Source organism: Oncorhynchus tshawytscha, linkage group LG08 (assembly GCF_018296145.1).
Source record: "Oncorhynchus tshawytscha isolate Ot180627B linkage group LG08, Otsh_v2.0, whole genome shotgun sequence".
In the NCBI taxonomy this organism is placed as follows: domain Eukaryota; kingdom Metazoa; phylum Chordata; class Actinopteri; order Salmoniformes; family Salmonidae; genus Oncorhynchus; species Oncorhynchus tshawytscha.
Genome location: NC_056436.1, coordinates 51,669,678 through 51,693,712, shown reverse-complemented (window position 1 = coordinate 51,693,712; position 24,035 = coordinate 51,669,678). Strand labels below are relative to the sequence as shown.

The window sequence follows — 24,035 nt, the reverse complement described above, 5'->3', positions numbered from 1 at the left end:
TCTAAAATGTGCAGTTTTATCACACAACAAAATGCCACAGATGTCTCAAGTTTTGAGGGAGCATGCAATTGGCACGCTGACTGCAGGAATGTCCACCAGAGCTGTTGCCAGAGAATTGAATGTTCATTTCTCTAACATTAGCCGCCTCCAATGTCGTTTTAGAGAATGTGGCAGTACATCCAAACGGTCTCATAACCGCAGACCATGTTTTCACATGCCAGCCCAGGACCATCTGGCTTCTTCACCTGCGGGATCGTCTGAGACCAGCCACCCAAACAGCTAATGAAACTGAGCAGTATTTCTGTCTGTAATAAAACCCTTTTGTCCCCCCCCAACTAGTTCTGATTGGCTGGGCCTGGCTATGCCCTCCCAGGCCCACCCATGGCTGCGCCCCTAACCAGTCATGTGAAATCCATAGATTAGGGCCTAATGCATTTATTTCAATTGACTGATTTCCTTATATGAACTGTAACGCGGTAAAATGGTTAGAATTGTTGCATGTTGCGTTTTATATAGTTGTGTAGTAGAAGTTTAAAGGATCATAACAAATAAACTGGTGCACGTAGATGTTTTTAATTTTAGTAATGTAGGGGGGGAAAAAGTCAAGTGCGATCGTTAGTTCCCGGTAGGCTTTTTTGTTGTGTTATTATGTTAGAAATATGTTGTTCTATTTATCATTATTGCATCAAGTCAAGCAATTGATCGTGATATGGATTTTTTTTTCCAGATCGCCCAGCTCTATAACCATGGCACAACCTGAGACTTGACAAAGGGAGGCACTGAATAGAGAATTTGTAGGGGTTCCAATTGTCTTTTCTCTCAGCAGTAGGCTACTATTCCCCTGCCTTTCCATACCCACTCCTTCAGTGTAAAAACCTATGTGTGAGGGAGAGTACTCTCCATGAGTAAAATGAACTGCCGATTCCTCACGTCTGACCTTTTTTTTTTCTCTCTTAATGATATTCATACAACCGATTGAATCTGCTAAACTACTTCGAATTATTCTCCATGTTGAAATGCAACGGCTAATGACTGACCGTCTCCTGTCTTTCCACAGGACCTGGAGATAGTCTACTCCTATCTTCACGGGATGGAGGCCCTTTCTAACCTCAGAGAACACCAGCTGAGGTGAGAGCTCCCCATTTGATTCACATTTATCACATGAGTTGAAGTTAACGAACATGTATTCCAAGTTATTTCCACGTGAATAGCATATGAATGACTATTTACAGTGCACTCGGAAAGTATTCAGACCCCTTCCCTTTTTCCACGTGTTGTTACAGCCTTAATCTAAAAATGGATTACATTCTTTTTTCCCCCCCTCATCAATGTACAGAGTCGTGGCCAAAAGCTTTGAGAATAACACCAATATTAATTTCCACAAAGTAATACTGAAGTACACTGCTCAAAAAAATAAAGGCAACACTTAAACAACACAATATAACTCCAAGTCATTCACACTTCTGTGAAATCAAACTGTCCACTTAGGAAGCAACACTGATTGACAATACATTTCACATGCTGTTGTGCAAATGGAATAGACAACAGGTGAGGGCCCTCGGAGTGTGGTGTCAGGAAAATAACCTCACACTCAACGTCAACAAAACTAAGGAGATGATTGTGGACTTCAGGAAACAGCAGAGGGAACACCCCCCATCCACATCGATGGAACAGTAGTGGAGAGGGTAGCAAGTTTTAAGTTCCTCGGCATACACATCACAGACAAACTGAATTGGTCCACTCACACAGACAGCATCGTGAGGAAGGCGCAGCAGCGCCTCTTCAACCTCAGGAGGCTGAAGAAATTCGGCTTGTCACCAAAAGCACTCACAAACTTCTACAGATGCACAATCGAGAGCATCCTGGCGGGCTGTATCACCGCCTGGTATGGCAACTGCACCGCCCTCAACCGTAAGGCTCTCCAGAGGGTAGTGAGGTCTGCACAACGCATCACCGGGGCAAACTATCTGCCCTCCAGGACACCTACACCACCCGATGCTACAGGAAGGCCATAAAGATCATCAAGGACATCAACCACCCGAGCCACTGCCTGTTCACCCCGCTGCCATCCAGAAGGCGAGGTCAGTACAGGTGCATCAAAGCTGGGACCGAGAGACTGAAAAACAGCTTCTATCTCAAGGCCATCAGACTGTTAAACAGCCACCACTAACATTGAGTGGCTACTGCCAACACACTGTCAATGACACTGACTCTACTCCAGCCACTTTAATCATGGGAATCGATGGGAAATGATGTAAATATATCACTAGCCACTTTAAACAATGCTACCTTATATAATGTTACTTACCCTACATTGTTCATCTCATATGCATACGTTGATACTGTACTCTATATCATCGACTGCATCCTTATGTAATACATGTATCACTAACCACTTTAACTATGCCACTTGGTTTACATACTTATCTCATATGTATATACTGTACTCGATATCATCTACTGTATCTTGCCTATGCTGCTCTGTACCATCACTCATTCATATATCCTTATGTACATATTCTTTATCCCCTTACACTGTGTATGACAGTAGTTTTTTTGGAATTGTTAGTTAGATTACTTGCTCGTTATTACTGCATTGTCGGAACTAGAAGCACAAGCATTTCGCTACACTCGCATTAACATCTGCTAACCATGTGTATGTGACAAATAAAATTTGATTTGATTTGATTTGAAGGCGAGGTCAGTACAGGTGTATCAAAGCTGGGACCGAGAGACTGAAAAACAGCTTCTATCTCAAGGCCATCAGACTGTTAAACAGCCACCACTAACATTGAGTGGCTGCTGCCAACACACTGACAATGACACTGACTCAACTCCAGCCACTTTAATAATGGGAATTGATGGGAAATTATGTCAAATATATCACTAGCCACTTTAAACAATGCTACCTAATATAATGTTTACATACCCTACATTATTCATCTCATATGTATATGTATATACTGTACTCTATATCATCTACTGCATCTTTATGTAATACATGTATCACTAGCCACTTTAACTATGCCACTTTGTTTACATACTCATCTCATATGTATATACTGTACTCGATACCATCTACTGTATCTTGCCTATGCCACTCTGTACCATCACTCATTCATATATCTTTATGTACATATTCTTTATCCCCTTACACTTGTGTGTATAAGACAGTAGTTTTGGAATTGTTAGTTAGATTACTTGTTGGTTATTACTGCATTGTCGGAACTAGAAGCACAAGCATTTCGCTACACTCGCATTAACATCTGCTAACCATGTGTATGTGACAAATCAAATTTGATTTGATTTGAGGTGGAAATTATAGGCAATTAGCAAGACACCCCCAATAAAGGAGTGGTTCTGCAGGTGGTGACCACAGTTCCTATGCTTCCTGGCTGATGTTTTGGTCACTTTTGAATGCTGGCGGTGCTTTCACTCTAGTGGTAGCATGAGACGGAGTCTACAACCCACACAAGTGGCTCAGGTAGTGCAGCTCATCCAGGATGGAACATCAATGCGAGCTGTGGCAAGAAGGTTTGCTGTGTCTGTCAGCATAGTGTCCAGAGCATAGAGGCGCTACCAGGAGACAGGTCAGTACATCAGGAGACGTGGAGGAGGCCGTAGGAGGGCAACAACCCAGCAGCAGGACCGCTACCTCCGCCTTTGTGCAAGGAGGAGCAGGAGGAGCACTGCCAGAGCCCTGCAAAATGACCTCCAGCAGGCCACAAATGTGCATGTGTCTGCTCAAACGGTCAGAAACAGACTCCATGAGGGTGGTATGAGGGCCCGACGTTCACAGGTGGGGTTTGTGCTTTACAGCCCAACACCGTGCAGGTTTGCCAGAGAACACCAAGATTGGCAAATTCGCCACTGGCGCCCTGTGCTCTTCACAGATGAAAGCAGGTTCACACTGAGCACATGTGACAGAGTCTGGAGACGCCTTGGAGAACATTCTGCTGCCTGCAACATCCTCCAGCATGACCGGTTTGGAGGTGTGTCAGTCATGGTGTGGGGTGCCGCACAGCCCTCCATGTGGGGGGCCGCACAGCCCTCCATGTGCTCACCAGAGGTAGCCTGACTGCCATTAGGTGATGAGATGAGATCCTCAGACCCCTTGTGAGACCATATGCTGGTGCGGTTGGCCCTGGGTTCCTCCTAATGCAAGACAATGCTAGACCTCATGTGGCTGGAGTGTGTCAGTAGTTCCTGCAAGAGGAAGGCATTGATGCTATGGACTGGCCCGCCCGTTCCCCAGACCTGAATCCAATTGAGCACATCTGGGACATCATGTCTCGCTCCATCCACCAACGCCACGTTGCACCACAGACTGTCCAGGAGTTGGCGGATGCTTTAGTCCAGGTCTGGGAGGAGATCCCTCAGGAGACTATCCGCCACCTCATCAGGAGCATGCCCAGGCGTTGTAGGGAGGTCAAATATTGATGTTTTGCTCCCTGAGCCACTTAGGTATCACTTTTGCAATATAGCAAGATGCTCCGTCATGCTGGAAAAGGCATTGTTCGTCACCAAACTATTCCTGGATGGTTGGGAGAAGTTGCTATCCGAGGATGTGTTGGTTCCATTCTTTATTCATGGCTGTGTTCTTAGGCAAAGTTGTGAGTGAGCCCACTCCCTTGGCTGAGAAGCAACACCACACATGAATGGTCTCAGGATGCTTTACTGTTGGCATGACACAGGACTGATGGTAGTGCTCACCTAGTCTTCTCCAGACAAGCTTTTTTTCCAGATACCCCAAACAATCGGAAAGGGGATTCATCAGAGAAAATGACTTTACCCCAGTCCTCAGCAGTCCAATCCCTGTACCTTTTGCAGAATATCAGCCTGTCCCTGATGTTTTTCCTGGAGATAAGTGGCTTCTTTGCTGCCCTTCTTGACACCAGGCCATCCTCCAAAAGTCTTCGCCTCACTGTGCGTGCAGATGCACTCGCACCTGCCTGCTGCCATTCCTGAGCAAGCTCTGTACTGGTGGTGCCCCGATCCCGCAGCTTTAGGAGACGGTCCTGGCGCTTGCTGGACTTTCTTGGGTGCCCTGAAGCCTTCTTCACAACAATTGAACCCCTCTACTTGAACTTCTTGATGATCTGATAAAAGGTTGATTTAGGTGCAACCTTACTGGCAGCAAAATGAATAGGAAATATAGTCAAAGAAACCTCCATTTGCAGCCATTACAGCCTGCAGACCTTTGGCATTCTAGTTGTCAATTTGTTGAGGTAATCTGAAGAGATTTCACTCCATGCTTCCTGAAGCACCTCCCACAAGTTGGATTGGCTTGCTGGGCACTTCTTACGCTACCATGTGGTCTAGCTGCTCCCACAACAGATCAATAGGGTTGATCTGGTGACTGTGCTGGCCACTCCAATATAGACAGAATACCAGCTGACTGATTCTTCCCTGAATATTTCTTGCACAGTTTGGAGCTGTGCTTTGGGTTATTGTCCTGTTGTAGGAGGACATTGTCTCCAGTTAAGCGCCCTCCACAGGGTATGGCATGGCGTTGTAAAATGGAGTGATGGCCTTCTTCAAGATCCCTTTTACCCTGTACAAATCTCCCACTTTACCACCACCAAAGCACCCCCAGACCATCACATTGCCTCCACCATGCTTGACAGCGTCAAGTACTCCTCCAGCATATTTTCATTTTTCCGTCGTCTCACAAATGTTCTTCTTTGTGATCCGAACACCTCAAACTTGTCCTTAACAGTTTTTTCCAATCTTCCTCTGTCCAGTATCTGTGTTCTTTTGCCCATCTTAATCTTTTATTTTTATTGGCCAGTCTGAGATATGGCTTTTTCTTTGCAACTCTGCCTAGAAGGTCAGCATCCCCGAGTCACTTCTTCACTGTTGACGTTGAGACTGGTGTTTTGCGGGTTTTGCTGCCAGTTGTGGACTTGTGAGATGTCTGTTCCTCAAACTAGACACTAATGTACTTGTCCTCATGGTCAGTTGTGCACCGGGGCCAGTTTGCGCTGTTCTGTGAAGGGAGTAGTACACAGCGTTGTACAAGCTCTTCAGATTCTTGGCAATTTCTCGCATGGAATAGCCTTCATTTCTCAGAACAAGAATAGACTGACGAGTTTCAGAAGAAAGTGCCTTGTTTCTGGCCATTTTGAGCCTGTAATCGAACCCACAAATGCTGTCGCTCCAGATACTCAACTAGCCTAAAGAAGGCCAGCTTTATTGCTTCTTTAATCAGGACAGCAGTTTTCAGATGTGCTAACATAATTGCAAAAGGGTTTTCTAATGATCAATTAGCCTTTTAAAATTATAAACTTGGATTAGCAAACACATCGTGCCATTGGAACACAGGAGTGATGTTTGCTTATAATGGGCCTCTGTACGCCAAAGTAGATATTCCATTAAAAATCAGCCGTTTACCGCTACAATGATCATTTACAACATTAACAATGTCTACACTGTATTTCTGATCAATTTGATGTTATTTTAATGGACAAAAAATGTGCTTTTCTTTCAAAAACAAGGACATTTGTAAGTGACCCCAAACATTCGAACGCTTGTATGTATGTGTCAGCCGACTTAATTATAAACACGTTAAATGGGTTCTATTATATTTCAAAATTCTAATCAGGTAATTGTAACCTTGTAAGGCTGCATGTCCTGCACCAGCATTGCATGTTCTCTCCCAGCTTCATGGTCTGAACGAGGTGCGTAATTCCATTCCATATAATACAATGTAATACAGTCCGCACTCAAAGATTAGCCTACTGGAGCTTGTTTCATTTTTTTTTTTTACCCAAGAGAGCGTAGCTACATCGATGGGCTTTTATGTTTTTGTTGTTGTACGTAATGTGCTATCCATGTGCTGGAGAACGGCAAAATCTTTTGGGCTTTTTTGTCTTGGGCTCAAAATGTGTCTAGCTCATAAAATGTACCTTAATGTATGGCTCATCAGGCTTGAATTATCATGCTGATTTTAAAGCTCTAATCAAAATTCAGACATTTATATGCTTGAGAATGACACTTGTGGTTTTTGGCGGGAAATAGTGGGTTACCTGGGAGAATTGAAATAACGGGAAAAATATTCAACCCGAGTCCACTCCACTCTACAAACAGTCCTTAGTCTGGGGTCGGTTCCCATCAGGCCATGTGTGGATACATCTGGATTATACTGCTGGGGAACAATACCAGAGCACATGACCCGGGCCTGCTAGAACATTCCACAACTTGACCCATTCGCTCCCCCCTTGTCCACACACACACACACATCACAAGCCCCCCCCCCTGCTTGTCCTTCGGATTCCCAAAGAATGTCCCCATCGCCTTTGGTCGAAAATACCAATCCAGCCAGTCTTAAACATGTTAACCCTTTAGCAAAAATCCCACTACCCTACAATCACACTAACTATGGGAGTAAGCGATAGGTTTTGATATTTTCCGTCTGTATTAAAGGAATGTGTTCTCCTCTGCGGTAGCTAGTTCTCTGGGACTCTTGTTTTTTCTCCCGCTTGTTTTGCATCCTTGAGCAACAAGAACAACATGCATGACAAATGCTCAAATCTATTTTTGGGAGTTGGTGTTTAAAAAAAAAATGTATCGCTGTTTATTACGGTAAAGTTGCACAAACTTGGTAGGCCCTTGTCACTTTTTAAAACACCTATATGAGTGACATTTCTGTCCTCTCAAAAAGGTTAACTCCGTCGTGCGCTGCACATAACTCAAGAAACCGAACTTCGTGGACCCACCCATCCATCTGTTCTATTGTATTTGGTAACTCGTATATCTGACTGTTGTCTTTTCCCTTCTCTCCTCTCTCCCCTTCTTCCCTGCAGGATAATATGTGAGACAGTGCGCTATGAAAGACATGAAGCCAATGAAGTGCTCTACTAGTAAGTACCCATGTGCTTTGTGTGTGTGTGTGTGCCTAAGTGCACATTTTCTTAATACATCCATTCTTAATAAATCATATCTACATATTCTCTGCCAGATGCCTTTACACTAGACATGATCAAAGTCCAACTTATTGACATGCAGCGATTAGGCCCCCAATGCCGCAAAGCACAGAGCTGAATGATTTAATTGACTCGAATGAAAACAAATGGGTGTGAGCATCGACGTGGTCACCAGATACCCTCTCAGTGCTACCTAGGAGTGATTCTAAACCACTCTGCTGCACTGCTGAAGCGGAGACCTGCAAGGTATTCCGGAACAATTGAATTTGGCCTACTCTACAAGTCATTGAGCTGTGGATTGATGACAAAGTGTAGATTTAATGGCTTCTAAATCGCTCGTCTTGGATCGTTTGCTCCTGGCTAGCAAGGCTATTTGAGGTAATGCTTTGCATTCTGTCTTCCAATTCAGACTGAGATAAGATAGTGATGTGCCTTGAGAGGGTTGGAAATGCTTCGCACCTCTGTGTGTATGTGTATGAGCTTTTGAGCATGTGTGTGCGTGCATGTGGTGTTTTTATGGTGTGTGTGCGCACAATCTTGGTGCATGAGAATGAAGGACCCCTCTGGTGCAGTTCAGTCTCCCATTGGCATGGGGCACTCATTGCTTTGCCCCAAGACATCCTGTTATGAGGCCAAGAGCCAGAGAACGGACAGACACACACACACCTATCCCTCAAGTAGGCTTCCCCCAACCCTGACGATGGACAGTCCCAGTGATTTCACACTCGATTTTTGTTTCCAAAGGGGGAGCGTGCACAAAAGAGATCCTCCACACTACCTTTACCACTCCATTAAGAGTTAATTCTTCTCCCATATCCCTTCTAGATGGGAATTGTCCTCTGAAAATAAGTGACAATTGACAGACTAGGAGTAATGATCCATTTTAAAATGATGTTTGTATAATTTGCTGTTTGAGTAGTTAATTATTAATCTAATTGTTAGAGAATGGTAATGTATCATTGGTATAATTTGGTTGAACAGTGGAGAGATTATATTTTTCATTTGATGGGCATAATGGTGTAGCTGTTGTGCAATTTATGTTGGTAAAAGTTCTATAATGTGGTTGTGCCTTAAACCTCTCGATATGACGTAAGGCCTAACTGTTGTCAAATATCTCTGAAGAGAAATGAATGACCTCTATAGAAAATCACTTGTTGTAGCTTTATCAACAGTGGCTTTAAGGTGAGGAAAAGGTCAATGAATTAACCCTATCACTTCCTCAAAAGCCAAGAGTGGTCTAGATTATTGTCTTTGTTATTGGAGCCCCTCTCATCACAGAGACCCCCTTAGCCTCCCCCCCCCCCATTGGGTTTAGCCCTAGCCAAGGAGCTGCCTCATTAGATGAGAGCAGGGCTGTCCCAGAATGCCCTACCCAGAGGCACACACACACACACACACACACACACACACACACACACACACACACACACACACACACACACACACACACACACACACACACACACACAGTTACGCGTACATACACAGTTGTACACAAACTCGCACGTACAGTTGAAGTCAGAAGGTCACACATACTTAGGTTGGAGTCATTAAAATTAGTTTTCAACCACTCCACAAATTTCTTGTTAACAAACTATAGTTTTGACAAGTCGGTTAGGACATCTACTTTGTGCATGACACAAGTCATTTTTCCAATAATTGTTTACAGACTATTTCACTTACAGATTATTTCACTTATAATTCACTCTATCACAATGCTGGAGGAAACAGGTACAAAGGTATCTATATCCACTGTAAAACTAGTCCTAAATCGACATAACCTGAAAGGCCGCTCAGCAAGGAAGAAGCCACTGCTCCAAAACCGCCATAAAAAAGCCAGACTACGGTTTGCAACAGCACATGGGGACAAAGATTGTACTTTTTGGAGAAATGTCCTCTGATCTGATGAAGCAAAAATAGAACTGTTTGGCCATAATGACCATCATTATGCTTGGAGGAAAAAAGGGGAGGCTTGCAAGCCGAAGAACACCCTCCCAACCGTGAAGCACGGAGGTGGCAGCATCATGTTGTGGGGTTGCTGTGCTGCAGGAGGGACTGCTGCACTTCACAAAATAGATGTCATCATGACGAAGGGAAAATTATGTGGATATATTAAAGCAACAACTCAAGACATCATTCATGAAGTTAAAATGTGGTCACAAATGGGTCTTCCAAATGGACAATGACTGCAAGCATACTTCCAAAGTTGTGACAAAATGGCTTAAGGACAACAAAGTCAAGGTATTGGAGTGGCCATCACAAAGATCTGACCTCAGTCCTATAGAGAATTTGTGGGCAGAACTGAAAAAGCGTGTGCAAGCAAGGAGGCCTACAAACCTGACTCAGTGACACCAGCTCTGTCAAGAGGAATGGGCCAAAATTCACCCAACTTATTGTGGGAAGCTTGTGGAAGGCTACCTGAAATGTTTGACCCAAGTTAAACAATTTAAAGGCCATGCTACCAAATATTAATTGAGTTTATGTAAACTTCTGACCCACTGGGAATTTGATGAAAGAAATCAAATCTGAAATAAATCATTCTCTCTATCTTTCTGACATTTCACATTCTTAAAATAAAGTGCTGATCCTAACTGACCTAAGATGGAATTTTTACTAGGATTAAACGTCAGGAATTGTGAAAAACTGAGTTTAAATGTATTTGGCTAAGGTGTATGTAAACTTCTGACTTCAACTGTATGTTAGTGGGTGTGACATTGAGCCGGCACAATGTGGATGAGTAGCCAGGCAAGTCTTATATCGGAGTAGGGCTTTATGTGCAAGACTACAGGCACTATAGGTGCAGACAAGTGAATAAATGTATTTGGCTAAGGTATATGTAAACTTCCGACTTCAACTGTATGCTCTCCCATTGGCCAAAAGTAGTAGTGGAGAGAGGGGGCGTCTGGTTCCCCCCGCTGCTAGCTTGAGGCTAGTGTGGAGACACTTTCAGCACTCTCTTTCTACCCACGCTTACATGTATTTTTTTAAAGAATTGTGTGTGTGAACGAGCGCACGCGTGCCTGTGGTAATGTGTACGGAGTATGTATGCTTGCAGGAGTATTATTGGGCAGGGTAGGGGATTCCTCTTGTAGACATTGACTGGGGTTCTTCCTGGATAAGTACTGTGAACAAACAGTGGGAAAATCAGATACAGTCTCCCCCTGTGGAGAATCTCATTAAGGATCTTTAGCTGTAGTTGTTCCTTTTTACTTTCCTAATTTTAGCAATGAGTTCTGTCTACCTGGGGACTCAGAGGCATTAAAGCCAAACACTGTAAGATAGAAGTACTGATGGCCCCTTTTTAAAGGTAAACCCCCGTAGGGCCGGGACGATACCTGTATGGCGACGCTCGTTAGTATCGTGGCAAGGAAACAAAACACGAAGCGGGTTTAACTTCTTTAGGAAAACATGTTGGAAACAAACATTTATGTTGTCATCCACAGTTACTTATTTTCCAAGCTAAAGCACACAACATGCAGCAGGTTTTTAAAGGACCAAAGAGTTCGGTCTGCTTTGTGTTTTCATTCTTTGCCATTGAAAAATATATTGTGATACTGGTATTGTCCCAGCTCTAATTGCACAGTTCCTGAGATCAAGGCATAGACGGCACATTTTGGATTGGGAGGTTAAGAACTGTAATTGTTACAAGGCTAAGCAACTCCCATCTCACTTCCAAACCAATTCTGTCCAAACCTGAAACGCCAAAGTGAGGTTGATAGTGTGCGTGCCACAGGCAATACACCGTCATCTTAGTACATCACAGTTCCTACCCAGAGTATTTCACTTGACGCGAATTGATTATACCTTCCAGCAGTCCTCATCTCTGGGCATTCCTCTTCCCTGATGTGTTGTCTATCTGTCTTATGTGTCCATGCGTGTCTAACTTCCCCAGTGTGTGTGTGTGTGTGTGTGTGTGTGTGTGTGTGTGTGTGTGTGTGTGTGTGTGCAGTGCTCACACGCAGCTGTCGGAAAGTTTCCCCCACCCCAGCTCCTATTCCCACCAGGGTCCTACTGTAATCAGCTGGGAACGTGACCGCTTGCCTCTGGAAACAAGGTCATCTGATTAGGGATAACCACTGGGAAGAGAACTGGGGAACAATGTTATGTTACATCCAGGCAACGCGTAGGGAGCATGGTGTTTACGTCCTCTGTTCTAGGACCATTGCATTTACATATTTCTGTATGTGCAAATCTAGATAGTAAACTAAATATCTATATATGTATATATTTTTTCTTTCTGAGAAATACCACTGTAAAGGACAAAACACACTAAAGATGGGCGTGGAAAGGCAGATTCAATGTGTCAACTGATGATTTACTGATTAATCGCAATGAGAGTGATGGTCTCTGTAGGAATTGGGAAGAGTCGTGTCAGTGTTAGGGTGAACAATATTCTGTAGTAAGGTCCATCCTCTCTGTGTGTCTGTCTGTGTGGGAGTTCAGACTGTTCAGAGTTCAGACGTACATAGGCTTACGGTTGCAAAACAGCAGGCTAGGTATTGGACTGTTTCGGCCGTTATGGGCAGCCTAGCTGTGAGCCTGGTTCCTCTCTACGTTTCTTCCTAGGTTCCAGCCTTTCTAGGGAGTTTTTCCTAGACACCGTGCTTCTACATCTGCATTGCTTGCTGTTGGGGCTTTAGGCTGGGTTTCTGTACAGCACTTTGTGACATCGGCAAATGTAAAAAAAGGCTTTATAAATACATTGATTGTGGATGAGAAGAATTTGCTTTTTGTTTCCTGTGCTCTTGCATCAACAACCTTTGGCATGTTTGAGTCCTTTATGATGTAATATGTGACTTGTGGATTCAAATAAAGTCTTTAAAGTGTGTGCGTGTATATAGATGTACTTGTATGTTCACATGTGTAAATTTGTGCTCGTCTGTTTGTTTGGGCCTTCATTTCTCCCCATCTATCCCTCCTCTCCAAGTGTGAGTGTGACACAAACCTTGGGCGTGCCATATTTGCCATCGATTGATTTCCTCCAGACAACCTCTCAGAGCCCTCCCCTGGTGGGACTTGGTGAACGCGCTGACCAATAGTTACACGCGACTGGCCGATTTTTAGCGCTGGATTTAAATGGAGCCCTATGGTAAAATGAAGCACTTTGTAAAGCACATGGAGCATGCACCGGGAGAGTCACGTCAGTATTGGGGCTAACAATATTCTGTACTTAGAACCATCATATCAAGCACACTTTAAATGCGCAGTGTGTACACTATACTGTAGTTTAGTAGACCCACCCCTTTTAGAAATGGTGTCAGTTCATTGTTTTGCCTATTCCCCCCCCTTCACTCCAACATCATTTGATCAACGTAATTTCATAAGGAAGCCTGTGTCTCGTAAAAAATATTGATGGTTAAACAATTGCCTCTCCAGCTTCTAACAGACCCTCGGCTCCTCTCCAGCCACCTTTCGTCCTGCTTCCAGGTGGTCCAGGCTTGTTGTCGCCAAGTGCTTTTCCCTACGATCGTTCCCCCCCCCCAAAAATGCACGTGACCCGGTTCAGTCAAGCCTTCATGGCGCATAAGACTTTCCTGTCTTTTTCTACTTTTTTTTTAGTTTTCTTCACTCCTCCCCTCAACTAGGAGCAAGGGAGCGCCTCTGCAAGCCAGCGATGAAAAATTGAACATTTCATTTGCGACTGCGACGGAGGAGAGGAGGGACGATGAAGGGGGCATCGGGGGAAAGGAGGGAAAATGGAAGCCGAGTGAGGGAGATGGAGGGATGGAAAGAGGAAGGGAAGGCGGATTCACGCTGCGTCAGTACGGTGTCCTATACTCAGCCTCATTAGCTCCAGAATGAAGGTGTGAAGAGAAGGAAGGGAAGAGGGGGATGGGGCGACTACTTTGTTTCTCAGAGAATCTGTGTGTGTGTGTGTGTGTGTGTGTGTGTGTGTACACACATACGTAGGCTTATCATATGTGGCCTTCAGATTGAAAAACAACTGGCTAGGTATTGCTCTGTTTCAGCCATTATGTGTGGAGGAAAAGGTGCTTTTTGATTCCTTATGTGCTCTTGCATCAATGACCTTCGAAATGTTTGAGTCCTTTTCAGATGTGATTTGTGGATTCAAATAAAGTCTTTAAAGTGTGTGTGTATAGATGTACTTGAAATTCACGTGTGCACATACTTGTGCACTTGAGTGTGCAATGTGCTTGTCTGTTTGGGCCTTCATTTATCCCCATCTATCCCTCCTCTCTAAATATGAGCGTGACACAAACCTTGGGCGTGCCATATTTGATTGATCTCCAGACGAACTCTCAGCGCCCTCCCTTGGTGGGACTTGATGAACGCGCTGACCAATAGTTACACACAACTGGCCGATTTTAGCACTGGATTTAAAGGGAGTCCAATGGCAAGACAAGTACTTTAAAAGCACATGAACAATGCACGGCAGACTGCGCTTACTCTGAACAGCAATAGTTGCTGTAGGACTGAACTGTGACGACGAAGCACAAGTCTATTCCTTGTTATAGCGTCATATGGTGGGGACTAGGCCCATAGGAAGGTGAAAAACCAGTGTCCATTGAACTGAGGTCTCGTGTGAACTCATATGGCTAAGCCAACATCCCCTCAAAATAAAGCCGAACCCATTCCTAGGCTCCATTTAGAAGAAGGAACAATAGTGTTGCCTGTACTGGTGTTTCCTCCTAGATCTGCACTTCCTCATTATCAATGGGCGGTTTTGTGTTGGAACTATTGTTTGAATCGTTTTCTTGGCAAGCCATGGTTCTCTGTCGGAAAACCCTCTCCTGGACTATTGAATCCTCCCTCATTCGCTAGTGTACTGTAGTCCTCTGGTGCTTCTGGCTACTTTAAACTGCAAACCTGACAGTATCTTCACTGGAAATGCCAACTAGACAGTTTTGATTTGGAAGCTGGACAACTGTGTGTCATCTTCGATGTTGTAATAACTTGACAGCGAGCTGAACTGTTTAGGGTTCAGTGTGAGTTCACTGTAGCATGCTGTCTGTGTTTTCACTTGGGTGTGGGCGGGTTTAGATATGTGATTCAAGTGTTCAATTCTCTCTTTCTCTTTCACAGCCCGGATGACATTGGAAGCTGCTGGTTTATTCTACTGTCCGGGTCCGTCTTCATCAAGGAGTCCATGTTCCTGCCAAGAAGCAGGTACGAACAACAGCAAGTTGATACTGTGTTTGATCAAATTGTCCACCATTTTGTAATCATGTTTTTGACCCGAGGGGTTATATTTGCCTGATGACGTATCCTGAATTTAATTTGGCTGCTCTATCGATCACTCCATACTTCAGTGAACCTGCTATCCTAGAATTTGTCTGTGCTGATGTCAAAATTACGCAAATCGTTTTTTGGGACCAGTCAGAATGGTTTGAATGTGTTCGCATTCGAGAAGTTGCCGGGAAGGAAGCAAATCCAGACTTATCGTGGAGAAGATACAGTTAAAGTCTGAAGTTTACATACACTTAGGTTGAAGACATTAAAACTTGTTTTTCAACAACTCCACAAATTTCTTGTTAACAAACTATAGTTTTGTCAATTCCGTTAGGACATCTACTTTGTGCATGACACAAGTCATTTTTACAACAATTGTTTACAGACAGATTATTCCACTTCTAATTCACTGTTTCGCGATTTCAGTGGGTCAGAAGTTTACATACACAAAGTTGACTGTGCCTTTAAACAGCTTGGAAAATCCCAGAGAATTATGTCATGGCTTTAGAAGCTTCTGATAGGCTAATTGACATCATTTGAGTCAATGGAGGTGAATCTGTGGATGTATTTCAAGGCCTACCTTCAACCACAGTGCCTCTTAGCTTGGCATCATGGAAGAATCAAAAGAAATGAGCCAAGACCTCAGATGGAAAATTGTAGACCTCCACAAGTCTGGTTCATCCTTGGGAACAATTTCCAAATGCCTGAAGGTACCACGTTCATCTGTACAAACAATGGTACGCAAGTATAAACACCATGGGACAACACAGCCGTCATACCGCTCAGGAAGGAGACACGTTCTGTCTCCTAGAGATGAACATACTTTGGTGCGAAAAGTGTAAATCAATCCCAGAACAACAGCAAAGGACCTTGTGAAGATGCTGGAGGAAACCGGTACAAACGTATCTATATCAACAGTAAAATGAGTCCTATATCGACATAACCTGAAAGGCCGCTCAACAAGGAAGAAGCCACTGCTCCAAAACTGCCATAAAGCCAGACTATGGTTTGCAACAGCACATGGGGACAAAGATCGTACTTTTTGGAGAAATGTCCTCTGATCTGACGATGCAAAAATAGAACTGTTTGGCCATAATGACCATCATTATGTTTGGAGGAAAAAGGGGAGGCTTGCAAGCCGAAGAACACCATCCCAACCGTGAAGCCCGAAGGTGGCAGCATCATGTTGTGGGGTTGCTATGCTGGAGGAGGGACTGTTGCACTTCACAAAATAGATGTCATCATGAGGTAGGGAAAATTATGTAGATATATTGAAGCAACATCTCAAGACATCATTCAGGAAGTAAAAATTTGGTCGCAAATGGGTCTTCCAAATGGACAATGACTGCAAGCATACTTCCAAAGTTGTGACAAAATGGCTTAAGGACAACAAAGTCAAGGTATTGGAGTGGCCATCACACAGCCCTGACTTCAAACCTATAGAAAATTTGTGGGCACAACTGAAAAAGCGTGTGAAAGGAATGAGGTCTACAAACCTGACTCAGTGATACCAGCTGTGTCAGGAGGAATGGGCCAGAATTCACCCAACTTATTGTGGGAAGCTTGTGGCAGGCTACTCTAAATGTTTGATCCATTTCAACAATTGAAAGGCAATGCTACCAAATACAAATTGAGTGTGTGTAAACTTCTGACCAACTGGGAATGTGATGAAATCAATAAATGCTGAAATCAATCATTCTCTCTACTATAATTCTGACATTTCACATTCTTAAAATAAAGTGGTGATCCAAACTGACCTAAAACGGAATATTTAGTAGGATTAAATGTCAGGAATTGTGAAGAACTGAGTTTAAATGTGAATTTAAAACTTCCGACTTCAACTGTACGTTAGTGGGCGTGACATTTTAGCTGGCGCGATGTGGATGAGTAGCCAGGCAAGTCTTATATCAGAGTAGAGCTGTATGTGTGAGACTACAGGCACTCTAGGTGCAGACAAGTGAATAAAACGATGGTCAACACCTGAAATGTTCGTCCCCCGACTGTAATTTTAGTCCAAATCAATCAAGTGTGTGATCTGATCCAGTCTTTCACATGGGATTCACTTTCCCGACCTGTGGGTTTCTTGAAAAAATGCTCCTCTATGTAACAGACTGGCAATACAAGGCGTATACACCAGCGACTAGAAGTTTAGCACTAATTATTCTCCCATAGTCCGTATCAGTCATACGACACTCATAGTGGAGCAAAGTGTCAGAACTCAGACGGCAACTCCCCCTTTTCCGTTTTTCAAGGTGAAAGTGTGCGAAGGATTTGAGGATATTGGCAGATTACACTTTAATGCTTGAGATGCAACCACTAGGGAGAAGGGGTCTGAAAATGTTTACTAAGTGACTGTTTCAGGCACCATGCAGAGATGCACTTAGTCATGCAGGAGGAGCTATATGGGTTGAATATGAACCCACTTGTTTTCAGAACTATGCTGTTTCAGCCCAATCTTTACAATACATGCAGGGAAAGATACTGTATGTACATCTTGGGTACGTCTTGGAATGACTAGTGTATGTGTGCACTTTAAATATTTGTGAATCATGTGTTTTGCTTGGTCAGTATGCATTGCGTGCACGCAACTCTCAAATATACAGACCCACATAAATTCTCCGTAATAGCCAACCAGCATATGGCTCGCGTCCAAAGCAAGAGTGACTGAAGAGTTTTTGATGACCCACAATAGAAATGATTCCGCTCATCAATCTGATTGTAGGCCGCAAGAGGTCATGGCACGATAAATCATCACCACAGTTACCGTGTGACCTTACACGCTGTCATAGGCCAGGAAGCAGCCAATCAGCGTTCGGTACTGCCAGTCCATTAACATGGTACCGGCGACGGTATTGGTTGTGACACGATGAACTTGAATAGACCCACGATGGGAGTTCCTGGAGCTTTTAAAGACTAAGTGGAATGGGTCCCACTAGGGCTGTGGCAGTTGTCCTTATGTTAGGTCCTGATCTGCCTATGCCATATGGCTGTGGGCTACACTAGTTCATTTAGCAGACAAGATTTGCTTAGAATTCCGTGGCATTTTATGTGAAGAATAAAATTGAACAAAGCTGAATAAAATTGAATGGATATTGTGCCTTTCTCTGTATTGAGTGGTTAAAAAGAAAATAGGTACTCCTATATGCTTAATTTTGTTATTAATGTAACGTTAGTTGTTCTACAAATGCAACGAGGCTGACGCAACAGATCAGAACGCTTAGCTTAAAAATGTTCGGCGGTTTTTTCACATAATAGCCCCTGCAATGAGCAATAGGCAGTAGGCTTTAAGCTCAAATGTTCCCTTAGCGGGAAAACAACATTATCAATCAAAAGTGACCACAAATGCAATTATGCATGTAATGCTTTTATTATGGTGAAAATGATCTCCCCCAAACTTGAAACTCACGCATTGCATGCAGTATTTATGCCAGTTACGCTCCACTCCCGTTGTAAAGCGGATACATGTGCTTCATTTTAAGAAGGTAAAAGAAGAAAAGTTAAAGGCCACTTTATAGTTGTGATACAAACCTTAACAAAACATACAGGCCTATGGGCTTGGCTTCATGTGCGTGACTATGATTAGAAAAATTCACAAAAAAAGGCATCGTTTCTTGCCTTTAAAGTGGGTATCATTCACAGGTGATAGGCTAATATTGTCACCCAATATTTAATCTTGTTTTTACATATACTAAGTCATATACAGTGGGGCAAAAAAAGTATTTAGTCAACCACCAATTGTGCAAGTTCTCCCACTTAAAAAGATGAGAGGCCTGTAATTTTCATCATAGGTACACTTCAACTATGACAGACAAAATGAGAAAAAAAATCCAGAAAATCACATTGTAGGATTTTTAATGAATTTATTTGCAACTTATGGTGGAAAATAAGTATTTGGTCAATAACAAAAAGTTTCTCAATACTTTGTTATATACCCTTTGTTGGCAATGACAGAGGTCAAATGTTTTCTGTAAGTCTTCATGAGGTTTTCACATACTGTTGCTGTTATTTTGGCCCATTCCTCCATGCAGATCTCCTCTAGAGCAGTGGTGTTTTGGGGCTGTTGCTGGGCAACACGGACTTTCAACTCCCTCCAAAGATTTTCTATGGGGTTGAGATCTGGAGACAGGCTAGACCACTCCAAGACCTTGAAATGCTTCTTACGAAGCCACTCCTTCATTGCCCGGGCAGTGTGTTTGGGATCATTGTCATGCTGACAGACCCAGACACGTTTCATCTTCAATGCCCTTGCTGATGGAAGGAGGTTTTCACTCAAAATCTCACGATACATGGCCCCATTCATTCTTTCCTTTACACGGATCAGTCATCTTGGTCCCTTTGCAGCCCCAAAGCATGATGTTTCCACCCCCATGCTTCACAGTAGGTATGGTGTTCTGTGGATGCAACTCAGCATTCTTTGTCCTGCAAACACGACGAGTTGAGTTTTGACCAAAAAGTTATATTTTGGTTTCAGCTGACCATATGACATTCTCCCAATCTTCTTCTGGATCATCCAAATGCTCTCTAGCATGCTCACCGTTCTTGTGATCATTTTGACCCCACGGGGTGAGATCTTGCGTGGAGCCCCAGATCGAGGGAGATTATCAGTGGCCTTGTATGTCTTCCATTTCCTAATAATTGCTCCCACAGTTGATTTCTTCAAACCAAGCTGCTTACCTATTGCAGATTCAGTCTTCCCAGTCTGGTGCAGGTCTACAATTTTGTTTCTGGTGTCCTTTGACAGCTCTTTGATCTTGGCCATAGTGGAGTTTGGAGTGTGACTGTTTGAGGTTGTGGACTGGTGTTTTTTATACTGATAACAAGTTCAAACAGGTGCCATTAATACAGGTAACGAGTGGAGGACAGAGGAGCCTCTTAAAGAAGAAGTTACAGGTCTGTGAGAGCCAGAAATCTTGCTTGTTTGTAGGTGACCAAATACTTATTTTCCACCATAATTTGCAAATAAATTCATTAAAAATCCTACCATGTGATTTTCTGGATTTTTTTCCTTCTCATTTTGTCTGTCATAGTTGAAGTGTACCTATGATGAAAATTACAGGCCTCATCTTTTCACGTGAGAGAACTTGCACAATTGGTGGCTGACAATACTTTTTTGCCCCACTCTATGCGTGAAATTCGTTTTGATTTAGAATGGACCATTATCATGCACCTGTCTTGGGGCAGGGGAAAAAAAATACGTGTCATTTCTGCACTTAAACAGTGAATGGAGGATGTTTTTCTCATGGTCCATTTTCATGCCAGCCATGTAGGCTATACTCCTGTTGTAAAGATAAGGAATGTGCTTAATATTAGGAAAGTTGAGAAATAAATATTGTAGGCCGAGCCTATAGTATCCTTCTCTTTTTAAGAGGACATCACTCTATTTTCTCGCTCCATTGCATAGCCGATAGAAATGTTGCGCAACATGAGCTCATGGGCTCTCATGAAGTGTTTGATTGGATTTTCGATTACATTTGTATTGATGTCAAAGTGATTAGAGAGACAATAGAATGTGGAGTACCAGGCAGTTAGCACGTTTGGTAGGCTACTATAATGACCATCAGCAGCAGCAGAGCTTGGAGAAGCCTAATAATCGTGACTAAACGGCCACGTGGAACTTGACTGTCTTCATGACTCATGACCACCGGTGTGGCGGTAATACAGTCCACCGCAACAGCCCTAGGCCCCACTCTTCACTTCAACACCACCAGGCATGTTGGGAGAAGCTGATATGCATTCAGCCTCTCTTGTTCTCTCAATCTTGGTCTCTCGCTCTTGCTCTCACACTTACTGCTCTATCCAGTTTCCCCTCTCACTCTCACTCAATCGCTCACTCTCATTCACGCTCTCCTCTCATTTGCACCTTCATTCTCTCTTACTCTTTCATGTTCTCTTGCTTGCGGTCTGTCTCACTTTATATCTGTCTCTCTGTCTTTCTCTCGGTCTCTCTCTGTCTGTGGGTCTCTCTCTCTCTCGGTCTGTCTGTGTCTGTGTCTGTGTCTGTGTCTCTCTCTCTCTCTCTCTCTCTCTCTCTCTCTCTCTCTCTCTTTCTCTCTCTCTCTCAGAAGAATGACTCAGACAGTCATTAAATGAAGAATCACAAGAGCAGTCTGCCCTATTTAAATGAGGGTCTACGTGAAATCAAAGACAATGAATAATTTGTTTGGGTATAAATAAAATGTTCTAAATGTTTTGGCTGGCATCCATTTCGACACGTGCAACTGTCAAAAGCGTCACAATCTATTTGTGTTTTAGAAAAAGGTTGAGTAATGTTGACTTGTACAAGCGCTGGGGTTTTTATGTTTTCCTGATGCCCACTTCCACCTCTGTCCAAATCTGAAATCTCTTGCTAAATCGCTCCTTTAATTCTTGTAGCCTTTCATTTCTTTTAGGAGGTGGTTTGAGCATCTCCATTTCGGATTAACTTTGTATATCTTGATTAATATAACACAGTTATCCAGCAGAGCTAGAAATGGTTAATGGATGCCGTGCCCTATATTTACCCTTTTATGGATCACGTTTCCCCTTCGATTTGTCGTCACTTCCCCATATTATCACCTGAACTTTAGCAAACCACCCACACTTCGTTTTATAGGAATGTAAACCTTATTGTGTGTAACTGACTCCTGCCCACAAGGCTCTGGTCAAATGTAGTGCACTCAATAGGGAAAATGGTGCCATTTGGGACACAGCCCTTTACCCACTGTAACCGAAGCCATTTCCTATTGAGAACCAGTCGCGCCTTTGTCCGATGAACTTCTGTAAAGCCTCTGCAAGACATACAATGGCGACTCTGTGACAGAAGAACGGACTTGGCACATTCATCCAGTTTTGCTGTTGTGGGAGTTGCATAATAACGTGACCATAGGAACTATGTTTTTTTATTGTTACTCACTAAGGCAATGTTGTTGCCCAACCCTTGTTTTGAGGTACACTATATATACTGTACAAAAGTATGTGGACCCCTTCCAATGAGTGGATTCGGCTATTTCAGTCGTACCTGTTGCTGACAGGTGTATAAAATTGCACACAGCCATGCAATCTCCATTGACAAACATTGGCAGTAGAATGGCCTTACTGAAGAGCTCCGTGACTTTCAACATGGCACTGTCATAGGATGCCACCTTTCCAACAAGTCAGTATATCAACTTTCTGCCCTGCTGGAGCTGCCCCGGTCAACTGTATGTGCTGTTATTGTGAAGTGGAAATGTCTAGGAGCAACAACGGCTCAGCCGGGAAGTGGTAGGCCACACATGCTCACAGAACAGGACCGCGAGAGCGGTCTGTCCTCAGTTGCAACACTCACTACCGAGATCGAAACTGCCTCTGGAAACAACGTCAGCACAAAAACTTTTTCTTCAGGAGCTTCATGAAATGTGTTTCCATGGTAAAGCAGCCGCTCACAAGCCTAAGATCACCATGCACAATGCCAAGCGTCTACTGGAGTGGTGTAAAGCTCGCTGCCATTGGATTCTGGAGCAGTGGAAACATTTTCTCTGGAGTGATGAATCACGCTTCATCATCTGGCAGTCCGAAGGATGAATCTGGGTTTGATGGATGCCAGGAGAACGCTACCTGCCCCAATGCATAGTGCCAACTGTAAAGTTTGGAGGAGGAATAATTGTCTGGGGCTATTTTTCATGGTTTGGGCTAGGCCCCTAAGTTCCAGTGAAGGCAAATCTTAATGCTACAGCATACAATGACATTCTAAATGTTTCTGTGCTTCCAACTTTCTGGCAACAGTTTGTGGAAAGCCCTTTCCTGTTTCAGCATGACAATGACCCCGTGCACAAAGTGAGTTCCATGCAGAAATGATTTGTCGATCGGTGTGGAAGAACTTGACTGGCCTGCACAGAGCCCTGACCTCAACCCCATCGAATACTTTTGGGATGAATTGGAACGCCGACTGTGAGCCAGGCCTAATCACATTCTCTTGTGGCTGAATGGAAGCAAGTCCCCGCAGAAATGTTCCATCTAAGAGGAAAGCCTTCCCAGGAGAGTGGAGGCTGTTATAGCCTGGGGCGGCAGGGTAGCGTAGTGGTTAGAACGTTGGACTAGTAACCGAAAGGTTGCAAGTTCATATCCCCAAGCTGACAAGGTACAAATCTGTCGTTCTGCCCCTGAACAGGCAGTTAACCCACTGTTCCTAGGCCGTCATTGAAAATAAGAATTTGTTCTTTTAACTGACTTGCCTGGTTAAATAAAGGTTTAAAAAAAAAAAAAAAGTGGACCAGTTCCATATTAATGCCAATCATTTTGGAATGAGATTTTCGAGCAGGTGTCCACATACTTTTGGTAATGTTGTGTACTTAATTTGCTGATTTGTCACCACACTGCATAACTATTAGCAAGCTTGTTGATTTCAACCAGTGAATCAAAACCTGGTTGTGGGTTAAACACTTGGTTAAGACAAAAACCAGGACCAAAACAGTGCTGTATTGCACAATCCGCTCGTAGGGTTCGTGTGAACGGTCTGCAGGGTGTGGGGGAAGCAAGGGTCACCATCTCACTTTCACTCCCACCACCCCACCCCTGGCCAAACTCCTGTTTTGTCTCCCGTGCTCTGGGAGGTTGTAGCTGAAATGAAGTGAGCTGTGCTCTGGAATGTTGGCTGTCCGCACAGCGTAGCCAGAAAGAGGCAGACAGAAGCTTCCACACACACCCTCCGACACTCTCACTCAAACACCAGCACGAGGGTGCGACTGTAAGCGGAGCGAAATGCTGGGATTGATCGGAACTTCCTGAACTGGATATAGCTACACTTCCAGGACTAGTTCTAGGCTGAGGAAGGATTTTTGAGTTTATAACCAAGGGGTAAGTATCCATTTGAGTTTTTCTTAAGCACTGGGTGTGAATCTGTGAGAGCATGTTTTCCCCAGGAGTAACAGCGTAACAGCACAGCAGAAAGGTTGTAGATGGAAT

General features: G+C 43.7%; 1 protein-coding gene across 10 annotated transcripts in view; it reads left to right on the top strand.

The window, feature by feature from the left end:
• Positions 1-24,035, top strand: part of LOC112256345 (rap guanine nucleotide exchange factor 2-like) — a 138,906-nt gene that overhangs the window by 43,082 nt on the left and 71,789 nt on the right. For 9 of the 10 annotated variants that reach the window (XM_042325636.1, XM_042325630.1, XM_042325631.1 and 6 more), the window contains exons 2-4: positions 1,058-1,128; positions 7,806-7,862; positions 14,970-15,053. In XM_042325636.1, coding sequence (XP_042181570.1) covers positions 1,058-1,128; positions 7,806-7,862; positions 14,970-15,053 — 212 coding nt within the window. Of the gene's footprint in view, positions 1-1,057; positions 1,129-7,805; positions 7,863-14,969; positions 15,054-23,682; positions 23,928-24,035 lie in introns of those variants that run through there. The other variant, XM_042325637.1, reaches the window with a different exon arrangement.